We start from the raw sequence: 24,647 nt of genomic DNA on the forward strand, positions 1-24,647 counted from the left end.
GTACTTATAGAGTTTTATGCGCTGATTCCGAATCTGCCCTTAATTTTTCTCCTAGACGAACAGTTCTTGAGACAATAATAGTAATATTTTTCGCGGCACTCCGGGGTTCGATCAAATTCTACACTGAATAGCTATGTTTGTAGGCCATAAAACGTCTAGGACGAAACACACCACCTTTGTTTGGTTCACCGTAATGATTCAAACCCGACTCAAAAACGTTATCAAGTTTCAAATCCGAATCGAAACGTTTTATGCCCTACAAACATACCTATTCAGTGTAGAATTTGATCGAACCGTATAGCGCCGCGAAAAATATTACTATTATTTAAACATAAATTGCGATCGATAAAAACCCCTCCTTTATTAGTTCTTGAGAAACAAGACTTCGAAAAAAAATATATTTTTCAACTTCGACGTAGCAAACTTCAAACGGTGATTTCTCAAGATAACAGTCTGCTCTATCGCGTGGTATAGTTTGATTTTCCGCTGAACCCTTATTTTTTGAGATAAATTCAAAAATATCCTGGAAAGTTTCTGCAAAAGTCGTGTCTCTCCGTCTTTAATATTTGAATAAACATGTTTAAACATTCATAATGTATTTGGAAATGTCTACAGAATCTTATGCTGTAAATAACAATTCAATATCTTTTATAATACCATCACAATATTTGTTTGAAGTTGAAAAATATATTTTTTTTTCGAAGTCTTGTTTCTCAAGAACTGTTCGTCTAGGAGAAAAATTAAGGGCAGATTCGGAATCAGCGCAAAAAACTCTATAAGTACCACCATCACAATGTAATTGTGAAACAAATTTGGTGTTGGACAGTGTTATTAAACGATACTTCAACTTACATTTGGCACACCATATTTTGTATATTTAGTATAGACAGATCAATATCTTGATAAATCCTCAGATCACTGTGGTTATCGTGATAAATTTTGTTGTCGACATTACCATTAAATATGTAATCAACTAGTTTATTTTTATAAGTGAATAAATATTACTGATATCGTGATTTCACTATTGAAAATATGAGTATTAACTTTACTTTTGTTAACCACTGTACTTCAGCGAATTAAGAAACGTAGAAAATAACTTGTTTGTATAATTTTAACATCCCTTCAGAATATAGGAAATAGAAATATTGAAGAACAAACAGTAACAAAACGTTCTTCATATTTAGACAGGACCAAACATAATTTAATAACTAGAGCGCGATCTTCATGCATTTATGGCTTCAAAAAATCTTTAAAAACAGCTGGAATGTAAAATTCCACAGAATTTAATACGACTTTTGGCTGCTCTTTATCTTGCCGGACTTAAAATGTGTGCCTTTCTCCTATAAATTATGATGTATTTGGTATGTAATCCAGTAGATTTGGACCCGGGACTGCTGCAGATCGAAGTTTCGAGCCTGTAGGATCAATGGTTCAAGAGTTATGCTTGCTTAAATTTGAGCAATCTGTAGTGTTTTTGATAGGTAAAGGCGCCGCCATATTGGTTTGTAATGACGGTTGCGTGCTACTTACCGTGTTGGTTGATGATTAGGTTGGGTGGTGCGGTAAGGACCGGCGGTATTGCTCGGTAAGTGGCTCGCGGTCGTCACTACAAAGGCGGCGCCCTTACCTGTCAAAAACATTGCAGATTGCTCAACTTTAAGCAACCATAACACCTGAACCATTGATCCCACACGATCGAAACTTCGATCTGCAGCCGCCCCGGGTACAAATCTACTGTATTACACATACTAAATACATCATAATTTATAGGAGAAAGGCACTTTTGTGTTGCTAAGATTTTATTCGTTCCCACTTTCTTAAAGCCTGGAAAAATTAAAAATTGCGTAAACATCCGCAGTCTATTGACAACTATAATATCCATGAGTCATCTCACCTGGAAAATCTGAATTATGTGGTCTCATAGGTTGCAAATGATCCATTTCAGACTTTTTATTTTAAAATATAATAAAAATGATTAAAGCAGTTTTATGAGAAACTATGAAATAAACCGATCCATTCTTGTGAAGCATGCAATTATACTGTCATGGCTTCCTTAGGTAATTCTACACCTTTGGATCGGTGAAATTGTGTGAAAAAAGTGGCCGCAAAATTGACCTTAACCAGAATGTTCAATTAATATTTAAAATTTAAAATTGAGGGGAAACTTTAAATTTTATTATGTGAATTAGAAGATTTACTATAATTCATATAAAATTAAAAACACAATGAAAATTTTAAATTAACATTAATGGAATCAGGTGAAGAAGTCATGATAAAACATTTTGTTATACCCTGTACACACATATTACAGTAAAGGTCACGTCAAGTGTTGTGAAATTTTGTAATTTCTAACAGAAGAAATTAATTTAGATCTACTCAAGAAAAAGATCATTTCCTAGTGGGAATTGCAAAACTACATAAACTTCTTTGATTGCTCGATACTCCCAGTGCGGAAAAAACAAAATGGTAAATGTGCGCGATATTATTTGGAACAGTCCCGCTGGTTAGTTTCAATAATCTACATCAGCAAAGAAAATAGCCTGGAGCAGAATACCTTGCGGCTAGAAGAGCCAAGCGAATTTTCAAGTGGTTTAACCGAATCAACCGATTAGAACGTGGAGATTCAATTTGTATGGTTTATTACGCTTTTGATCACAGTTTCGTCCTAATCATTTTGAAATATACGTACTTACAGGGTTGATCACCTAATATTTCAACATAAAATATCTCCAGTGCATTTACTGATTCGAGGAAATGTTTAACCACTTGTTGTATAATAATCAGTCGTACTTGCATTTACAATGAACACTTCAAACTTCAAACAGAATCTATTAAATATTAAGAGAAATATTAAATAATAAGAGAAGATGTTATTTCAGAAGGTATTCAAAATGTTTTCCATTAATCTTAATAGATATTATTAATCTTAATATATATTATTAATTTTAATAAATATTATTAATTTTAATAAATATTATTGAACTTAATAAATATTATTGAACTTAATAAATATTATTAATCTTAATAAATATTATTGAACTGAATAAATATTATTGATTTTAATAAATATTCTTGATCTTAATAGATATTATTAATTTTAATAAATATTATTAATCTTAATAAATATTATTAAACTGAATAAATATTATTGATCTTAATAAATATTATTAATCTTAATAGATATTATTAATTTTAATAAATATTATTAATCTTAATAGATATTATTAATTTTAATAAATATTATTAATCTTAATAAATATTATTAAACTGAATAAATATTATTGATCTTAATAAATATTATTAATCTTAATAGATATTATTAATTTTAATAAATATTATTAAACTGAATAAATATTATTGATCTTAATAAATATTATTATTCTTAATAGATATTATTAATTTTAATAAATATTATCCATATTAATAAATGTCTGTTTACAACCACCAGGAACAATTACACAACTCACTGTTTCAATGAAAGTGAGATTCCTTCATTTACCATCCCCTCTCATGACTATTGAAATTAATGGGAAACATTTCATGATTTTCTCGTCGAAGGTCACGTGAAGGTCAACATATCGCACATCGTTGAATTTGTTTTTTCTATGAACTATAACACTGTTCTAATGAAAATATGTAGTCCCAATTACAAAAACTTCGATGACCTTGAAACCTCGAAAAAAGTAACCTTGAGACAATTTGTTTGCCTATGACTTTCTCTGTAATTTTGGAAAGAGTAGGACTTTTTTATAGATTTAAAATTAAGGATATAACATTATTTATTTGAAACTATAAAAAAGTCCTACTCTTTCCAAAATTACAGAGAAAGTCATATGCAAAGAATTTGTCTCAAGGTCACTTTTTCGAGGAAAAGTATGAGTCAAATGATAGGGTGACATTTTGTTGTAATATTTCACATAAATAATGTTAGATCCTCAATTTTAAAATATTACAACAAAATGTCATCCTATCATTTAACATATACTGTTTTCAGAAACTTATATTAAGTTTCTCCATGATTTCTGAACTGTCAAAAGATTGGCAGTTTGCAATCGTACAAAGTTATCGTTCTTATGCCAATAAAGTTTATCGACTGTATAATAAAACGGTATTAGTATTACGCAGACAATATTACGATTAAAAAGAAGTTTCGTGAAACTTTAACTCCTTCAAATATGGTGCTAGCGACGAGAGAATGAAAATTACATTTTCGTTCTAAATTCAGATTTATGATATGGAAACATTGCTAAACGACTGGAAATATTTTCCTGATGAGGAGAAGTTGAAATACGCTATAAATTCGATAATAACGGGAACTAGAGCAGTTTTAAAAACTTTCATTGTAATTTGAACAATGAATCTTGCGTCTAATTGTAAGACTCGGTTAGCGTAAAAAAGATGAATTTGTACGAATGTAACAGCATCTGCTCGCCACGTGATCTTGTTAATCTCTTTTATCATTGCACACAAAGATTTCAACGTAAAAACTTTAGAAACTTTCATCGTGCATTAAACAAGTAAAAATTATCGGAATTATGTCATATTTGGTATCATTTTCATTAGAAAAATGCCACGAATATGTTGATGAAAGTTCCATTAAAAAGTAATGAGAAATAAAGAAGGATTGGAAGAACATTGGATTAGTGTGGTCTCACCGATATACCTCGAAACTTTCATCGTTCATTAAACAAGTAAATATTATCGGAATTATGTAATATTTGGTATAATTTTCATTAGAAAAATGCCACGAATATGTTGTTGAAAGTTCCATTAAAAAGTAATGAGAAATAAAGGATTGGAAGAACACCGATATACCTCCAAACTTTCATCGTTCATTAAACAAGTAAATATTATCGGAATTATGTCATATGTGGTATCATTTTCATTAGAAAAATGCCACGAATATGTTGGTGAAAGTTCTATTAAAAAGTAATGAAAAATAAAGAAGGATTAGAAGAACATTGGATTAGTGTGGTCTCACCGATATACCTCGAAACTTTCATCCTTCATTAAACAAGTAAATATTATCGGAATTGTGTTATATTTGGTATCATTTTCATTAGAAAAATGCCACGAATATGTCGGTGAAAGTTACATTAAAAAGTAATGAGAAATAAAGAAGTTTTGTCATTGGATTAGTGTGTTCTCACCGATATACCCGGGCCGTATGATGTCATAGTTCTCGGAGACCGAGGCCTCTCGAGCTTGTTGGCCCCTCAATGGGGTACACCTCGCAGGAGTGGGGACAGTTCTGGGACAAAGGTCGGCCAGACATTTGGAACATTTATCGATAAAATAATATACATCTTTAACCCCTAGCCCTACGATTTATTTTACGGTTTTGAGTGATTAGAACCTTTTTGTAGATTATAATTTCCGAAAAAAGGAAAATATTTATATCCATTGTATGCCTATACGTTCTCCAATAGCAGTACATTAGCAAAACCAAAATACAATTTTATTTCGATTTAAAGGAAATTATTAACACACATTTTTCTCAGAATCTGTTCAGAATCTTCATCGCGAGTCAGATACGATATTTAGTCCAGTCAACGAAAAGTTGTAGAGGTAAATGGAAGGAACACAATTTTTAACTTTGGGTCTGTGTTTGGACTAGTTAGGAGGTAAACATACTAAAAGTCCCCACTCAGATTTTTTTCAGAATTTTTAATTGCCAATATAGTATAGGGAAAATGGGCCAAAAACTGGCATTTCTATTTTTCTCAATAACTACCCTTACAGATAAGATATGGGGCTGAAACTTGTCAGGGAAGGGTCTTTTTGGGTTGGCTATCGAATGGTTCAAGCTCGATTAAAATCCCGCCGGGGGCGAATTTCACCCGGCTATTTTCTTTTTCATAATCAGTGAACTTTGAGCGCGGATATCTCGGAAACTATGGGAGATAACGAAAAACTGAATGGAATCAATCTTGTGGTACATTTTGTCAGCTTTAATTTTGTATAGAATGGTCTCATTGCTAGGACGCATAGTTTCCGAGATATCCGCGCTCAAATTTCACTAATTGTGCTGAAGAGTTCTTTTTCACAATTAGTGAACTTTGAGCGCGGATATCTCGGAAACTATGAGAGATAGCGAAAACCTAAATACAATCAATCTTTTGGCACATTTTGTCAGCTTTAATTTCGTATAGAATGGTCTTATCGCTACGATGCATAGTTTCCGAGATATAAGCGGAAAACCGAAAAAGGGGACTTTCTACGTGCCCCCCTGCACCCCGCTCACCTCCTAGGAGTAGGGACTTTTAGTATGTTTATCTCCTAACTAGTCTAAACAAAGTCCCAAAGTTAAAAATTGTGTTCCTTCCATTTCCCTCTACACCCCCCTTATGAGCATTCATTGACTGGATTAATTGTAGGGGTTAAGGTGCTCCTTCGCAAAGATGTCTGTTTCATCCACCGTATATTTAAACTTTCTTCCGACACAGTTTACGTACTATCAACGGAAGCAGACATATTTATAGAATGAGACATAAGTACGTGACATGCACGCGTGCTAGAAAAGTTTATGCCAACGGGTAGAATTTTCTTTTCCACCGGATTAAGTTGCTCCGACTGACCGAGATTGTACACAATGAGTATGTGTCCACCGAGGGACACGAAACCGGAAGTTCATTCAGGAGCGACAAGTAAACTTTCCACATTCGACTCGCCAATTTGAAACTTTCCACGGCAAGAAGTTTCGCTCGCCTAAATTTTTTATACCGTTGTCCGAAGTGTGTAAATTGCTCGTCCGAAGCCGGTCACGGCGTCCAATTAATAGGCACTGGAACGTTCGCATTGTTTTTCGCGGGATTATTAACGTGGATCGGGGAGCCTCGACCCGGAAACTCTCTTACGGCGTATTTCGGTACTCGTAAGTTTAAGACAGTTTCAGAAATTCCTTTTACGAGAGCGCTGCGAAAGTTCTTTGGAAAACACCGTGAAAATTAAACGCCGGGAGTTGTGTTTCCCTTCTAGTTCCTCTTGACCTTTTCAAAGTATATTCCACTTCCTTTTTTTGTTTTTTGTTTTTCGTTCTTTTTTCGCGGAGAAAATTAATGAAGCGAAAATGGCGCGAGCGCTATTATATATGCAAAACCATATAGGGTTCGCGATGCAAACGTTTTTGACCTCTCTCGCGTGCAGGCGTATGCACTTGTTGAATTAGCGGTGGACATTGAGATGTGACGCTGTTTTTTCCCTCCGCGAAACACATACGTTAGTCTGTATCAGAATTTACGACGGAAATATTTTTGAATTTTTATGCAGCTGCGCGACGCAGCGACACCTGAATGTTACATGCTCTGGACATTCGTTCACGTTTCGTCACAAAATTTCGAATCTGAAACGTTTCCTGTGTTTTGTGTCTTGCGGAGTGTTGCGCGTTCGCGCCAAGCTCCCTTTGTATGGTTCATTCAATTGATGCTACACTCCGGGGCAAAAAGATAGCAGATCATCTATTTTTCCTAATTTGATACATTAAACTGAAGAAAATGAATATTTTATTGGGTATGGGAATAAGTTTCCGCCCCTTTTTGAACAATTCCCATAGCGTGAAAACGTTTTCCAACAGAAGATCGATCGACGTTTAATTCAATTGACAGTTCTGCAAGTGTTTGACGCGGATTTCCATCAAGTAATGCTGGAAAATCTGTATCTTCGAATTTTTTGGCACATCATCGCAATGTTTGTCCCTTACGTCGAAATTATGGTTTTTAAATCGCCGAAACCATTCTTTACAACTTGTGTCCGATGGAGCATCGTCCCCGTAAATATACAGGGTGGGTCGCCACATTTTGCCACCTCAATTATCTTTGTTGTTTTTAAAGATACGTCAAATGTCTGAAGGACAAAGTTGAATGGTAAAATGGGGGGCTTATACGATACCAAAAAAATGTTTGTTTTTATGTAATTTGTTTTAGAGATATGAAGGGGTGACTTTCATTTTTTTTAATGGAATGAGGTATTTTTTAATACATCTTTAATACAAAAAGTACTAACCTATGTATGTCGAAAAGTTAGTAGTTCAGGAGATATTTCAATTTAAATAACTCTAAAATACCATTACTGTCGTGTGTGCTAAGATGGTACACAAGTAAGTAAACACTAACGTCTTAGTACACGACAGTAATGGTATTTTAGAGTTATTTAAATTGAAATATCTCCTGAACTATAATAACTTTTCGACATACATAGGTTAGTACTTTTTTATAACGAATGTCCAACTGCATCGATTGATGTATTAAAAAATACCTCATTCCATTTAAAAAAATGTTCTCTTCATATCTCTTCATTTCTCTTCATATCTCTAAAAAAAATTACATGAAAAAAAAATTTTGTTGGTATCTTATGAGCCCCATTTTACCATTCAACTTTGTCCTTCAGAAATTTGACGTAACTTTAAAAACAACAAAGATATTCAAGGTGGTCAAGTTAGCTGGGACACCCTGTATATCGGTTTCTTCATTACTTCGTTGCAATACAGGTGTCCAAAATCATGCCAGTTTTAAGTCTCCATTTTCCAGACAACATTTCAGTAGCAAGCAACATGGTAACTGTGTATGCCCAAACTGTGTATGCACGGTTTACACAAACTAACCCGTGCGGACAAAAGCTCTATAGATTTGTCTCCGCATTCATACTGAACAATTTATTCGCCTCTACTTTCCATGCCACTTATTCTACTTGTTTTAATCCCACTGCCATACTATTCTCCCCACCCTATAACCTAGCGCCATTCTTCTCTTCATTTTACTCTTTTTCTTTCTCATTCCTTTGTCTTACCATCTCTCCACTTGTTCTGCTTTACTCTCCAGTTCCTCCATTCGATTTTTCGTCTTTTCATCTGTTCGAGTATTGCATATACAAATTTACCAACTGATTTGTATTTATCAATGATTTTGACCATTAATTTTAAGTTAATTGCCGACAGGCTCGCAGCAAATTACCGAAACAGAGACGAAGGGTGCTTCCAGCGGAATTGCCAAGAAGGTCGAGAGGTTCTCTTTATTCTGCCCAAAGTGATAATCACCATGATCTTCTTCCTCATCATTCAAGTAGACGTCCAGCGACTATAGGATTAGAGCATGTTCTGCATTTACAGGTACTATGAAGACTAGAATTGATATTAACCTTACTATATTTTAATTAATTATTATTTATTAATTATATAAACTATAATATTACATAATATAATAATAGTTAAATATTATACAGAGTGTTTGATAACTGGTGGTACAAGCGAAAAGCGGGTGATTCTATGTACATGAAAAAATAAGTCGAAAAAATAGAATCAAATATTTTCATGCGAGGCTTTGTTTTTGAAAAAATCGACCTTGAATTTTCGACTTATTTTTTCATATAGAATCACCACCTTTCGCTTGTACCACCAGTTACCGAACACTCTGTATACGTATATGTATTAATGAAAATCTATTTCTCCTGATCTTGAAATTTCTTTTTGGTCTGAATGATTTTCAGTATAGATTAATTTATTAAAGATCATCGTAGCCCAAATATAATGTATGAATAATATTTTTGACGCAGCCCAATATCGTGATGAATTTACCGAAAGATTCGCTTGTCGTGGGAACCATTAATTCTGACGGGAGAAACTCTTTCCGACTTGCTACCGACAATCCCATGAAAAATGGCAAAGCAGTTGACGGAGTGGTCGCCGACACGGTACAAGAGGACGAAGGCAAAAGCGACGATACGCCCATCGAAGCATGTAAACACATCCCACCAGCTTATGTTGTCGAATCAGATAATCCGAAACCGATCGAAAATCAATAATTATTACTTGGAACTGAAACCCGACAGTTACACTAATTACACTGTCCAACACCAAATTTGATTTCAATATACTGTTGGGTCCTTCTTATAGAGTTTTTTGCGCTGATTCCGAATCTGGTTTTAATTTTTTTCCTATACGTCCAGTTTTTGAGAAAATGGAGTTTTAAAAAAAGACATATTTTTCAACTTTAAACAAATATTGCGATGTTATTATAAAAGATATTGAATTGTTGTTTACAGCAAAAGATTCTGTAGACTTTCCCGAATACAGTGATATCCAATATTAATACATTATGATTGTTTAAACATGTTTAAACAATGATTAAAGACGGAGATGCACCACTTTTGCACCAATTTTTGCGGATATTTTCGAATTTATCTCAAAAAATAAGGGTCCAGCGAAAAATTGAACTATACCACGCGAAAGAGCAGACTTTTATCTTGAGAAACCCCCCTGTGAAGTTTGCATGGTCGACGTTTTTACCGAACCAGAAAGCAAAATATCTTCGCCCGACATGCGTTGACGCCAGTGGTGCTCTTCCACTAGCGCGGTCGTTCGTCGGGATACGGCGCGGCGCGCTGCGGTGAAACGGCGCGTGGCTATAAGCGCGCAATTATGTCAGCTTACTTAAATGTAATATTTTATTAAATGTTATATTATTGTTATTTATTATTTATTAGTATATTTATTCTGTATAAATTATTTTTGTATTTTTTAATGTTAGTCTCTCGTTTATAGTATATTTAATACAAAAAATACCTTTTGTAACAAAAAAATAATTTATTCACACACTACACTATTACACTATTTACAATGCTAATATATATGTGTACACTATTCAGATATAATACACTATATCGATTTAATATGGAGCAAACTATTTTAATTATGTATTTAAGTCAATAAAAATAGTCCCGTTTATATTGTGTTTGGACTTATTTCACTCGGAAGAATCTCGAGTGTTCATTGGCACTATAATTACAATACATAGATAAGACGATAATTACTGAAAATAAAATTTTTCAGTCACCGCATTGCAGACTTTCCTTACATTGTATGTATTCCGTTGTCCGTAGACCGTCATTTATTTCAAAATATCGTGTTGGTTCTTAAGAAAACTGATGCCAGAGTTCAGTTTCGGCTTTGTGTTTGTTGAAATCAGTCGTGTCAAGCATTTCAAATCTGCATTGCTACGTATAAAACTTCATAAAAAACATTTATAGTTATTTATAGTATTTTAGTTGTTGTGTATATAATATATGTATTTTAGTAGTGTATTATATCTGAATAGTGTACACATATATATTAGCATTGTAAATAGTGTAATAGTGTAGTGTGTGAATAAATTATTTTTTTGTTACAAAAGGTATTTTTTGTATGAAATATACTATAAACGAGAGACTAACATTAAAAAATACATAAAATAATTTATACAGAATAAATATACTAATAAATAATAAATAACAATAATATAACATTTAATAAAATATTACATTTAAGTAAGCTGACATAATTGCGCGCTTATAGCCACGCGCCGTTTCACCGCAGCGCGCCGCGCCGTATCCCGACGAACGACCGCGCTAGTGGAAGAGCACCACTGGCGTCAACGCATGTCGGGCGAAGATATTTTGCTTTCTGGTTCGGTAAAAACGTCGACCATGCAAACTTCACAGGGGGGTTTCTCAAGATAAAAGTCTGCTCTTTCGCGTGGTATAGTTCAATTTTTCGCTGGACCCTTATTTTTTGAGATAAATTCGAAAATATCCGCAAAAATTGGTGCAAAAGTGGTGCATCTCCGTCTTTAATCATTGTTTAAACATGTTTAAACAATCATAATGTATTAATATTGGATGCCACTGTATTCAGGAAAGTCTACAGAATCGTTTGCTGTAAACAACAATTCAATATCTTTTATAATAACATCACAATATTTGTTTAAAGTTGAAAAATATGTTTTTTTTTCAAAGCCATGATTTTCAAAAACTGGACGTATAGGAAAAAAATTAAAACCAGATTCGGAATCAGCGCAAAAAACTCTATAAGAAGGACCCAACAGTATATTGAAATCACAAAAAAAGTTGAAATTTGTTGGACAGTGTTATCGAAACAGAATATCCTTTGTACAAAGTAATTTCGTAATACTTGCAGGAAACGTAGTACGAAGCTATAACTAGCGGTTAAGTTATAATTAAGTGTTAGTAAGTCAATAACGTAAAACATAATTAACAATCACTTTATGTAAATTTATAGATTTGTAAAAGTTGCAGCAATAAAATGTTCGACATTTGTTCCTGTTTCTGTAATAACGCTAAACAATAAACTGGATCATTAAATGGGAACTCGAAATTTTGTTCATACGTATAAGAAGAGCTATAGGAAATATTTTTTAGATAAACTTATTTCGTTGAAAAAAAAACGTGGACCAATTAGAGCAGAGGCAGTGGCGGCTCAAGCCAAGTGAAGGCCCCGAGCGGTAAAAATTTTGGGGCCCTCAAAGTCAAGTTAGAAATAGAAGTTGCTAGAAAATTCTCATAAACTTATTAACAAGAAAGAAAAGAATTGAAAAATTGCATACCTTTACACATTAGATAAATTTATTTAAAATTCGGGGCCCTAAGGTATCCGGGGCCCCACGCGGTTGATAGTCCGCCACTAAGCAGAGCTATTTGCTATTGGCCGAGCCAGACTCCGTCGGCTGTAGCCGCGCTCTGATTGGTCCGTGTTTTTCGTTAATAACTCCTTAACAAAGTTGCGGAGAACACACAGGACAAAGTTACTTTAAATTACCTCAGGAATCACCCCTTTCAAGGTTTCCCGACATTTTTCGAACACGCTGTATAGAATCAACCATTGAACAGTGCTTCTTCTCATTTACGGGCCCATAACATTCACTTTTTTAAAATAAATAGAAAATAATTTCTATCTTTTAGGCTGCTCTTTACTTTACCGAACTCAAAATTTTTGCCTTTCTTCTATAATATTATGTATTTGGTGTGTAATCCAGTAGATTTGTACCCGGGAAACCTGCAGATCAAAGTTTCGATCGTATAGGATCAATGGTTCAGAAGTTCTGGTCGCTTAAAGTTGATCAATTTGCAGTGTTTTTGACAGGTAAGCGCACTGCCATATTGGTTTGTAGTGACGATCGCTGCTTACCCAGCAGAACTGCTAGATGGCAGCACGGGCACGAGTTAATGCTGATAATATAGAGCGGCTATTGCGATTGTTGTTTGAAATTTTAGAAGACATGGCTAGGATGTTGCGTTTAACTGGTTTGGGATAGGTCTGGGTTAGGTTTTTGTAAATATTTTCCACGATATTTCTTCTCAAACATCTCCTGCGATATTTTAAGCGGCGCACGATTGTCATTACAAACCAATATAGTGGCACCCTTACCTGTCAAAAAGACTGCAAATTGCTCAACTTTAAGCAATCATAACTCCTGAACCATTGATCCTACAGGATCGAAACTTCGATCTCTAGGTTCTCCGGGTACAAATCTAGTGGATTACAGACCAAATACATAATAATTTATAGGAGAAAGGCAAAAATTTTGAATCGGGCAGAGCAAAGTTTACCAAATAATTTCTCCTATATTATCTTCTTCAAAATTTTTCCGCAAACTTGATAATAATAATGAAAGTATCTACAAGATCTATAATAATCGCCTAATCGTTATCGAAAGCAGAGTTGTGCAGAATTACAATTGAATTACTCCAGAATTATAATTACAGAGTAATTGAATTACATCGTAATTCAGTTATATTGTAATTTATAATTCAGATCTTCATTCAATTAAATTACAATGTAATTTGTAATTGCAATGGAGTACAATTATAAAATACATTGTAATTGAATTACGTTGTAATTCAGTTATATTGTAATTTATCATTCAGATCTTCATTTCAATTAAATTACAATGTAATTCGTAATTGCAATGGAGTACAATTAAAAAAAGCGAAAAAAGGCACATACAGATCGAATTGAGTAAAATACGGGTCCCATGGAAATCACCGACACAGATTTTTCCGACACGGTTTTCGCCGACAACATTTCACCGACTCTAGATTTGTCCGACAATAGCTTTGGCCGACAACGGCTTTAACCGACAACGAATTTGATCGACAACGATTTTGACCGACAACGATTTTGACCGACAACGAATTCGATCCACAACAACTTAAGACGACCACAGTATGCATTATCATACAGTATTATCATATGTATTATCATACAGTATTATCATACAAAATTATCATACTCTGTTTCAAGTCGTTGTGGATCAAATTCGTTGTCGGTCAAAATCGTTGTGGATCAAATTCGTTGTCGGTTAAAAGCGTTGTCGGCCAAAGCTATTGTCGGACAAATCTGGAGTCGGAGAAATGTTGTCGGCGAAAACCGTGTCGGAGAAATCTATGTCGATGATTTCCATGGGACCCATAAAATACATTGTAATTGAATTACATTGTAATTCAGTTATATTGTAATTAATCATTCGGATCTTCATTCAATTAAATTACAATGTAAATCGTAATTGCAATGGAGTACAATTATAAAATACATTGTGATTCAATTATATTGTAATTTATAATTCAGATCTTCATTCAATTAAATTACAATGTAAATCGTAATTGCGCGCAATGGAGTACAATTATAAAATACATTGTAATTCAATTATATTGTAATTTATAATTCAGATCTTCATTCAATTAAATTACAATGTAATTCGTAATTGCAATGGAGTACAATTATAAAATACATTGTAATTGAATTACATTGTAATTCAGTTATATTGTAATGTATAATTCAGATCTTCATTCAATTAATCCATTAATTCATTCAACTTCATTTAATTAAATTACATAAAATAGCGTTACGTATTATGAACGAGGACGAGGAATAGAAACTACGCCGCAGAGACACTAAACAAGTATATGAAAGAAAAACATAAAAATATATCGCACTTCTTCAAAGTTCTGGGCTATAATTTGGAAAGCTGTATTTTAATTATTTTGTATTTCAATTATACTATACATATACATTGTATTTCAATTATACATTGTATTTCAATTACACATCTGATTAAAATACAATGTAATTCAATTACTAAGTATTTCAATCAGATGTGTAATTGAAATACAATATAATTGAAATTTGTTGGGCATTGTTATCCACGGCAGGTATTTTATAAAAGTTTAGTGGTTTAGTGAAAATACCAGATTTCTGAATACAAAGGCTAGTTCTACAACTTATGCCACTGTGTAACCGACCTACAATAGAGAGGCATGAGTGATGAATCGCGGTAGGATAAAAATGAAAGTAGGTGAGACGAGACATAATAGCACGACGACAACGTGTGCTTCAAGTTCATACTGTCCTGAAATTATTCACGTTTCGTCGTCGTTCAATTCGAAACAGATGCCCGTACCTTTGTTTATGTTTCGTTCGACGACAGCGCAAATCTTAACCCATTTCCCTTGAAATTATCCTTCGTTCGGAATAAAAGTTCTCTCGTACTCTTCTTCGTCCTCCTCCTCCTCCTCCTCCTCCTCATCCCCCTTCTGCCACACAATAATGTTCGATTCAATAGCACGCCTCGTACTTTACCGAGATTACAATGGAAGGCGTATAGAACTTGATTCAGTATTTCCAGAGTTCGTTTCCTCCGAAAGATCTCTCTGGCAGTCTCTTCCTTCTTTCAAGTTTGTTGGAAATTATGAGCTTTTTTCTGAATGCAAGGCTCGATAGTATCCGGTCAGATTGTAGTGTAAGGACAAAAATAATGCAGGCTTTCCCTTCCCATTTTAGAATCGCATAAACTCAACTGTAGGTTGTTCTATTTTTACAAGACACGTTCCTGAAGAGTGCACGTGAATCACGTATTCATGGAAAAATAGAAAATTGCAGTCGGAACTATTTTCACTTGAAAATTGAAGGTTTTCCCCGACTTAGAATTTCATCGTATATGATTATTTTCATTTTATGGATATTGAATTGATGTAATACAGTGCCCGAAATTTCCATAAAGCCACCACGCGCGTTTTTTGGTAATATCTTATAATTATTCTGTACTTATGATAAATTTGAGTACGATTTCATTTTAGGCGTACTAAAAACACACACATATATATATATATATATATATATATATATATATATATATATATATATATATAAGTGTGTCTTCTTGAATAGATGCCCATGCTTCGTTCACCGCTTTCCATAATTCATTAATAGTACTGTATTGCTTGCAATTGCCGTAAACTTTCCTTGCGAGTATCCCCCAAAGATTTTCTATTGGGTTTAAATCTGGGTAATGAGCTGGCCATGTCAAAACCCTGATATTTTTTTCACCTAACCGCTGCTTCGTGTAATTTGATATATGGATGGCAGCGTTATCGTGTTGATAAATGAAGCTATCGTGTCCAATATCTTCAATAAATGGTATTCAAATTGTGTCGAATAATTCTGTATATTTTTCTGAATTCATTTTAGGAGTAATGCGACAGATTGATGTCTTGGCGTCAACTCTAAATGCAGCCCAGATCATTAATGTACCACCACCAAAGTTGCGACTCATTGTTATGTCTTTTTCTTTCCTTAAATCGTGCCGGTAATATTTAAAACCACCTGGCCCGTCTATAAATTGAATTTCTTTTCATCAGAAAAAATAACAAATTCCCATTCTTTCGACCAGGACATGTGTATTTTTGCAAAATCAAGACGAGCCTGTTTATGTTCTGCTTTGAGTGCTGGTTTCTGCACCATTTATGTCCAGTGAAATCGGTTGGAACTTTTTGAAATTTGTTGCACGCGTCTCGTAGTTACTGACAAATCTAATTCAACGCGAAGTTGTGCTGCACTTCTAAATTCTTTTGATGCAGATCTCATTAATAATGAATGCTATCTCTTGCTCAGCTTTTGATTTCCTCCTTTGGGGTGGTTTTTCCCATAATCTGTTCCCAAATTAACATAATTATTTACAACGGTACGTGATCGATTAACTTTTTTTTTGCAATTCTGCGATTAGAACTTCCCGTATCCCTTTAAGCATCAATGGGATGCCTTTTCTCACTGGTCAACAATTGTCCTCATGGCATTTTACTAATGAGAAATTAAAATATATAACATATTACGCAAATACTTACTTTTCAATTGCAGTTACACTTCTTTATTGTATCTAGCTGGACTTAATCGCTCAGAGTCTAACAATAAGCACAAACTAAGTGGCTTTATAGTTTCGCACTTATATTTCGCTTCGTGCAGCAAAGAATGTAAACATACCCAAGAGGTGAACATTTCCGAGCAGATACTCGTAGATTTATGATTAGTTTCAACTAAATATAATTGTAGATGAGAAAAAGTAGTAAACTTGACAATATTTTTAAAAGAATACGTCAAAATATAGGTGGCTTTATGGAAATTTCGGGCACTGTACCTCATGCAATACTGAAGTGTGTAGTAATTGATTAGATATCTACATATTTAATAATGTAAACAATATTGTGAATAATGAAAACAGCAATTTTTAGTGGTGACCCCTCAATTGCTAAGGCCGTTTGCCCTACAATATCGTGTCAGACTCGTGATGAAGATTCTGAACAGACTCTAATAAATATGTCTGTTATTAATGTCCTTTTGAACCGAGATGAAATTCTATTTCGATTTCGTTAATGTATAGGTATTGGAGAACATGCACGCGTACAATAGATATCAATTTTCTCCTTTTTTAGGAAATTACGAATTACAAAGAAAGTTCTAATCACTGAAACCGTAAAATAGAAAGTAGGGCAAGGGATTAAGAATCTATGGGAGACTGGGCCAAGCGGATACGTTGCAATTATCTGGACACTGTGTATATGTAACACAAGTAGTACTAAATATTTGAGGTTTGTTAGTGAACTGTGTATATGCCGACGCGGATTGCTTGTAATGCTGTTGCAAAGTTATAACAATTTCAAGGATTCACACATATTTTTTCCAAAATCAATATTTTTGAGATATGTGACTGTTACAATAAATGAGCTACATACATATTAGCCCTTAGCACTCGCGTGATGACTCAGACTCGCCACTAAAAATTGCTGCACCATTATTCACAATATTTTTTGCACTGTATAAAGTGTAAACGTAAATACACGATACACGTGTTGCATTTCTTAAATTTGTTTTCACACCTGCTTCTTCGGCTATTTGTCTTGTTGTGTCCTTAAAATTCGACGCAACACGCAAAATTGCACGTTTATCATGTTCGGAAGTAACGCTAGGTCTTCCACTTCCTTTCGTTTTTCCATAAGCACTTGGATTTTTTAACACATTATATATCGCGCACCTACTTCTGTTTAATAATTTCGCAATTTTATTAATACTGTACTTTTCCGAGCGCAACAGAACGATTCGATCGACCTCACTTTGATCTAACTACTTTCCTCGACCCATTATTTATTTTTCATCGTAATAAATGTACTTATAATGTAAGAAAATCATAAGATTCAACGTTTGAATACGTTCGCAGTAGAACACTTAATGGCAGAAGTCACATGATTAGAAAATAAGCCAAATGTCTTATACTTTTGTCGAAGCAGTGTCAGTCCGTGTTCACATATCTTTCTCTAATTTTGCTATGGTATGCGATACAATTCTAAGATTTTGCGTGTTTACTTTGGAGATAGTATGTAGTATTCAGGATATAACGGATGGACACTTTCCATCTTCAAATATAAGAAATTTAAAAATATGCTAGGTGTCTTATTATTTTGTCGAGGACTGTAAGTATGTTTGTATATCTAATCAATTACTACACATTTAAGTATTGTTTGAGGTATTGTATTATTCTAGGTCAGAATAAATGTTTAATTTTCAAGTTAGAATAGCTCCGAGTGCAAAGAATTAATACAACAATCATGTTTGAAAGGTGAATAATTTGTCGGATAGAGAAGTCCCTGAAGAATAGCATTTTCTTATGGATCGTCATACCTTCTCCCCTTAATTGACGCCTTAACTCTCCCCTTAATGTCATGGGAGTTAGGTGTTTTACGAATTCCCAGTTGTCATCTCTCAGTCGATTGCTTGCTTCCTCAGTGGATCGAAAACAAGAATGAGAAACATTACGTGTGACTGAAGTGAAAATAATGGTGTTCGATTAGTCACTATAATTGGTGGGAATAACTCTACGTCAATTAAGTGGGGAAAAATGCGTCTGTTAAGTGAAGATTAATGTATAAGTAGATGAAGTTTGTATCAAACAGGGGAGTATACTACTAATGCTATCAAAGAGGATCTTGTTTGAGTTTGTGCGTTGTCCTTGGTAAATTATTATAAACAAATATGACACGTAGTTCTAATTTACAAGTAGAAAGACATTTAGCTCACGTGTGCACCAAATTTAAAGAAGTCGGATCTGTCGAGCAACAGTTCTAGTAAACAGGGCCGGCCATCTGGGGGGTGCGGCGGATGCTATGCACCGGGGCCCTGCAATTGAGAGAGGGCCCTAACATGATCAAGAACTAAAATAATGTAATTTATCTGAAGTAATTAAGGTATTAGCAAAAAGAAAATCACGCATTAAATAAACATGCATTAATAATATATGGTTGTGTGTGTAATTTTTTTTTACTTTACAAAAAATTGAGGGCCCCAAATGGTTTCTTGCACCCAGGCCCCTTCATAGAGAAGGCCGGCCCTGCTAGTAGAGGTGCTACATTCTTTGTAGCGTGCCGAACGCAGAGGAGGATAGCGATACGAAAAGAAAGAGGGACTGTGTCATGTTAATTAGAAAAGCAGTTAGCGTTAACAGTTTTTAAAAATCTATGCATACACAGCTAAACGATTCATAAACTTTCACATGGCAATCATAATTGAATGTCGTGATCTCGTAACAACAATAAAAATAATTGCTCCGCTGCAAAATCCGGGAAATCAAGCCCTAAAGCTATTCCACGAATACAACTGATAGTACACAAATAAATCTAGAACTTTTTAATCATAAATCCCTAATATAGAATTAGTTTGTAAGTGCTGTAGATAGGTTTTTACATTTTAAGAGTTTCCTATACCTAGAGAATATACCAAAGACGTAATGTACAAAACGAATAGTGTGCAATACAAAAATACCATCAGCTGTAGACGAACTAACACATAATAGAAAGTAAGGAGCAGGTAAATCATATTAAGTAGGAACTGCGCAAAACACACATGATAACTATTAAGCATGTTTATATACATATACATATGTATAGTCTGTTACTACATGTATAAGGATGTACAAATTAATTATAATAAATTCTTGTTTTAAAAAAAAAGGTTCCCGTCCGATCACCGAAGTAAAACAGCGTGGGGCACGGAGCAGTACTTGGATGGGTGACACCCCCCCCCCCCGGATGCTTCTTCGCGTGTTGTTAGCACAAAGATGGTTCGGAACCCACCGTAATAAAAAGTAGTATCCGCTAAAATTAGGCGATAGTAAGAATAGAAGAGGGGGAGAGTGGTAAATGGATTTTTCAATATTAATAGGTTTATACTTTTTTGTAGAGAGTGCAGGAAAAAGCATACGATCCCATTTTAAAAAATGCTGATAAACCTTCATATAACATTCGGAGTCCTGCGAAATATCTGACGGAGAAGGATCGAATTCCATGATAATGGACAACCCCCGTCAGTCGCAGGTACTTCCTGCGCGTAGCACGGGTCCCAACAGACCCACCCTCTCCCAGAGGTGCAGGGGTGAGAGCAGGAAAATAATGGAAGCGGAGTGAAAGTTTAATCACCGATTGAAACGGGAGGAGAGATTCGGAGCCGTGTCAGAGCCGAGCTAAGGCTTAATTACAAACAAAACAGTTTTAAGACTTTTGGGGTTGCATATTGGTAGATGAATCTGAAAGTGCATCGCAGCTAACACTTTCCTCTGGTGTAATAAATTCGGAAATATTCTTTAGAATCAGTACGGTGCACAGACGTCGTCCCCGAAGGATCAAGAGCCAACATTCGGAGTCCTGCGAAATATCTGACGGAGAAGGATCGAATTCCTGCGCGTAGCACGGGTCCCAACAGACCCACCCTCTCCCAGAGGTGCAGGGGTGAGAGCAGGAAAATAATGGAAGCGGAGTGAAAGTTTAATCACCGATTGAAACGCGAGGAGAGATTCAGAACCGTGTCAGAGCCGAGCTAAGGCTGATGCGAGCCGAGTTGAGCCAGGGCGCAAGCGTAAGGCATCGACCAGTAGGGCAGTTTGCTTAGGGGCAAACTGACAAGCCCATCCTCTCTTCGCCCTTTAGACGCCGCCAGAGGCTCCGAGGTATACCTTTGAATCCCTTTCAGCGTGATGCGCGAGTAAACGCATATCACTTCCAAACTTCTTATGTCTCGGTTATTTTCTTCTCTCTGCAATCCCTGTCTGCTTCGGCGGCTCGACCTACGAACATCCCCGAGAAACACTCTGTCTGACCTTCTGCGAGATCGGTTTATCTCCCTGTTCTGTCTGTCACCAGGCCCGGATCAGTTACGTGGACACGGACAGGACACGGTACATCCTTTTCTTCGATTTTTCCTGACAACCCTATTAGACGCCAACCCAGCTTCCGAGCTTCTTACAATCTGCCTTCCGTCCACCTCGTTCCGTTCATCTCCCCAATCCTTTGAGATTCGCCGGCGCGGCGCGGCCGCAGCGGTTCACGCTGCCTGCCGGAAACACTTTGAACGTTATCATTCCTCTTTCTCTTTGCGTCGCCGAGAATCCCGCAAAGATCCTGCTTAGGGATTTTAACGCGACAATTGACGGCGTTCTACTGTACAGATTGTACAATACTGTACAGATGGTACAATACAGTACAGGGTGTGTAAAAAGTAACGGTCATCCGCTCTTTTGTAAGCGAAACTGGCCGCAAAATTACTTATAATAAAAGAAATTGTTGTTAAAGTTTTTTTCACATCAACATCTTTCATTCATCCAGAATAGAGAGAGAGTTTGAAAGGAACCGTATGTCGCAGATATAAACTGTTAAAATCTTTTAGTCCTGTCAATGAATGCTAATAAGGGAACCGTAGAGGGAAATGGAAGGAACATAATTTTTAACTTTGGGACTTTGTTTGGACTAATTAAGAGGTAAACATACTAAAAGTCCCTACTACTAGGAGGTGAGCGGGCTACAGGGGGACACGTAGAAGTCACCTTTTTCGGTTTTCCACTTATATCTCGGAAACTATGTGTCCTAGCGATATAATACCTTTCCATACAGAATTAAAGCTGACAAAATGTGCTATAAGATTAATTCCATTCAGTTTTTCGCTATCTCGCATAGTTTCCGAGCTTAAAGTTCACGAATTGTGAAAAAGAAATTTTTGCCTTATTTGACTAGCTAACTCTTCAGCACAATTAGTGAACTTTGAGCGCGGATATCTCGGAAACTATGCGAGATAGCAAAAAACTGAATCCAATCAATCTTGTGGCACATTTTGTCAGCTTTAACATTGTATGGAATGGTCTTATCGCTAGGACGCATAGTTTTCGAGATATACGCGGAAAACCGAAAAAGGGGACCTTCTACGTGCATTTGAAGTTGAAATTGAATTTGAGAAATTGAAGTTGAAATTGAAAAATTGAAATTGAAGTTGAAATTGAAAAATTGAAATTGAAATTAGAGAAATTGATGTTGAAACTGAAAAATTGAAGTTGAAATTGAAAAATTGATGTTGGAATTGAAGTTGAAATTGAGAAAGTGATGTTGAAACTGAAAAATGGAAGTGGAAACTGAAAAAGTGAAGTTAAAATTGAAATTGAAGTTGAAAGTGAAGTTGAAATTGAGAAATTGATGTTGAAACTGAAAAATTGAAGTTGAAAAATTGAGGTTGAAATTGAAAAAGTGAAGTTGAAATTGTGAAACTGAAGTTGAAATTGAGGAATTGATGTTGAAATTGAGGAATTGATGTTGAAATTGAAAAATTGATGTTGGAATTGAAGTTGAAATTGGAGTGTTGAAATTGAAGCATAAACACCAACTCGAACAAATAATACCAAAGTGAACTTTGAGCGCGGATATCTCGGAAACTATGCGAGACAGCGAAAAACTGAATCCAATCAATCCTGTGGCACATTTTGTCAGCTTAAATTTTGTATAAAATGGTCTTGTCGCTAGGACGCATAGTTTCCAGGATATACGCGGAAAACCGAAAAAGGGGACCTTCTACGTGCCCCCCTGCACCCCGCTCACCTTCTAGGAGTGGGGATTTTTAGTGTGTTTACCTCCTCACTAGTCCAAACAAAGACCCAAAGTTAAAAATTGTGTTTCTTCCATTTCCTTCTACAACTTTTCGTTGACTAGAGTACTTGCAAAATATACAAACATATGTGCAATGTGCACACAATTTTCATACATTACAAAGAAGTTAATGAGTTGGTAATTGCTTTTAAATAAGTATTTCATGTACGTCTTTGCAATAAATAAAATTTTGAATAAAAGGATGTAATTGATTGGCGAAAGGGTGAAGTTGATTGGCGAAAGGGTGAAGTTGATTCGCGAAAGGGTGAAATTGATTTGCAAAATGGTGTGTTTGAGTTGCAAAACGGTGAACTTGTAGTGCAAAACCTGTAAAGGTACCTTCTGCAAAGAGTAGGTCACGAGTAAATTTAGGTGCTACAGTTAAGTGACTCACTTCGTAAATATAGGACGTTAAAAAATTACTGATTTTTAACGGCAGCAGTGTTTTAGATGGCGAGACCTGAAAGCATATATGGTGATCGGTCTTCTCCCCTCTAACACGTCTGTGGTTCAACTGAGGTTGGAACGAAAATCATGTACAGGGTGCATAAAAAGTAATGGCCATCCGTTCTAGGGGTGAATCTACATCTCTGAATCGGTGGACATTTGTTAGCGAAACTGGCCGCAAAATTGTTTATAACAGAGGAAAATTGTTGTCAAATACATATACATATACATAAATGATAATTTTTTATGTTGTAATTTATACAAACTATGTAGTAAAAAAAGTTACTTGTTATAACAAGATCTACCACATGTTCAATAAATGAACGATAAGATATTATTAGATATTTTTAATGTTAAAAAACGTTATAAATGTTACGTTACAAATCTACGAAGTTGTAGCTGCAAATAATTTATATCAGTGAACTGTATGCTCATTTGTACTTTAGAAGACTTCTTTTTGTTATGCAAAACAGTTGGTGTAAATGTAAAACATCCAGCTAGAATAAAGTTCATTCTGAGTAAGTAAAGGAGCGTCGCGTTCATTTACATTTGAATTGGCCAGACGAGAAAAAGCATAAATCACTTTCTCATAAGAAGACATCTCGTCTTACGAACTTAATTATTCTCAATTGTTCTCCATTAGCATCTATAAATTTATGGAATACATCGTTGGTAAATACACTGCAAAAAGCCTGGATTATCGAATCATGCTTGAATACATTGCCAAAAGATTCTCCTATAACTAATTCCCAAAGATGACACATTTGTTAGGCTACGAACTTGAAAATGAATGACCTAATAGTATTACAAAATATAAAAATATGGGTAATTATTCCGAGTAGGGCATTCCTCATCGGGAATCCGTTTCCTAACCTACAAGACGACCTTACCTAGCGATTTCAATGACCTTGAAATATGTTATTGACGTCATCATTCTGACGTGGTCTTTGGCAACTCTAAGAAAAATTGAAATATTTAATCTAACTAAGGTTTGCATAATCATTTTGAACGATTTTTAGTTAGGTTTGGGTTAGATTTGGGGTGGGGGGTCAGAGGTAGGGGCGGAGCCAGAAGAAAACCGCGGGGCGGTGACAGAAAGAAATTCAGAACAACTTTTTAATGCAATCTTACTTTCTTTTTGAGCTTTTTGA

At 35.1% G+C, this 24,647-nt stretch overlaps 1 protein-coding gene across 2 annotated transcripts in view; it reads left to right on the top strand.

Moving 5' to 3' along the window:
- Nucleotides 1-11,267, top strand: part of LOC143211319 (potassium voltage-gated channel protein Shaw) — a 68,906-nt gene extending 57,639 nt beyond the window's left edge. Inside the window, exons 5-6 of one of the 2 annotated variants that reach the window (XM_076428851.1) lie at nucleotides 8,933-9,103; nucleotides 9,547-11,267. In XM_076428851.1, the coding sequence (XP_076284966.1) occupies nucleotides 8,933-9,103; nucleotides 9,547-9,795 (420 nt within the window). In that variant the 3' untranslated portion in view covers nucleotides 9,796-11,267. The remainder of the gene's footprint in view (nucleotides 1-8,932; nucleotides 9,104-9,546) is intronic. The other variant, XM_076428850.1, reaches the window with a different exon arrangement.
- The last annotated feature ends 13,380 nt before the right edge of the window (nucleotides 11,268-24,647 follow it).

This window comes from Lasioglossum baleicum, chromosome 8 (genome assembly GCF_051020765.1).
Source record: "Lasioglossum baleicum chromosome 8, iyLasBale1, whole genome shotgun sequence".
Lineage (NCBI taxonomy): Eukaryota > Metazoa > Arthropoda > Insecta > Hymenoptera > Halictidae > Lasioglossum > Lasioglossum baleicum.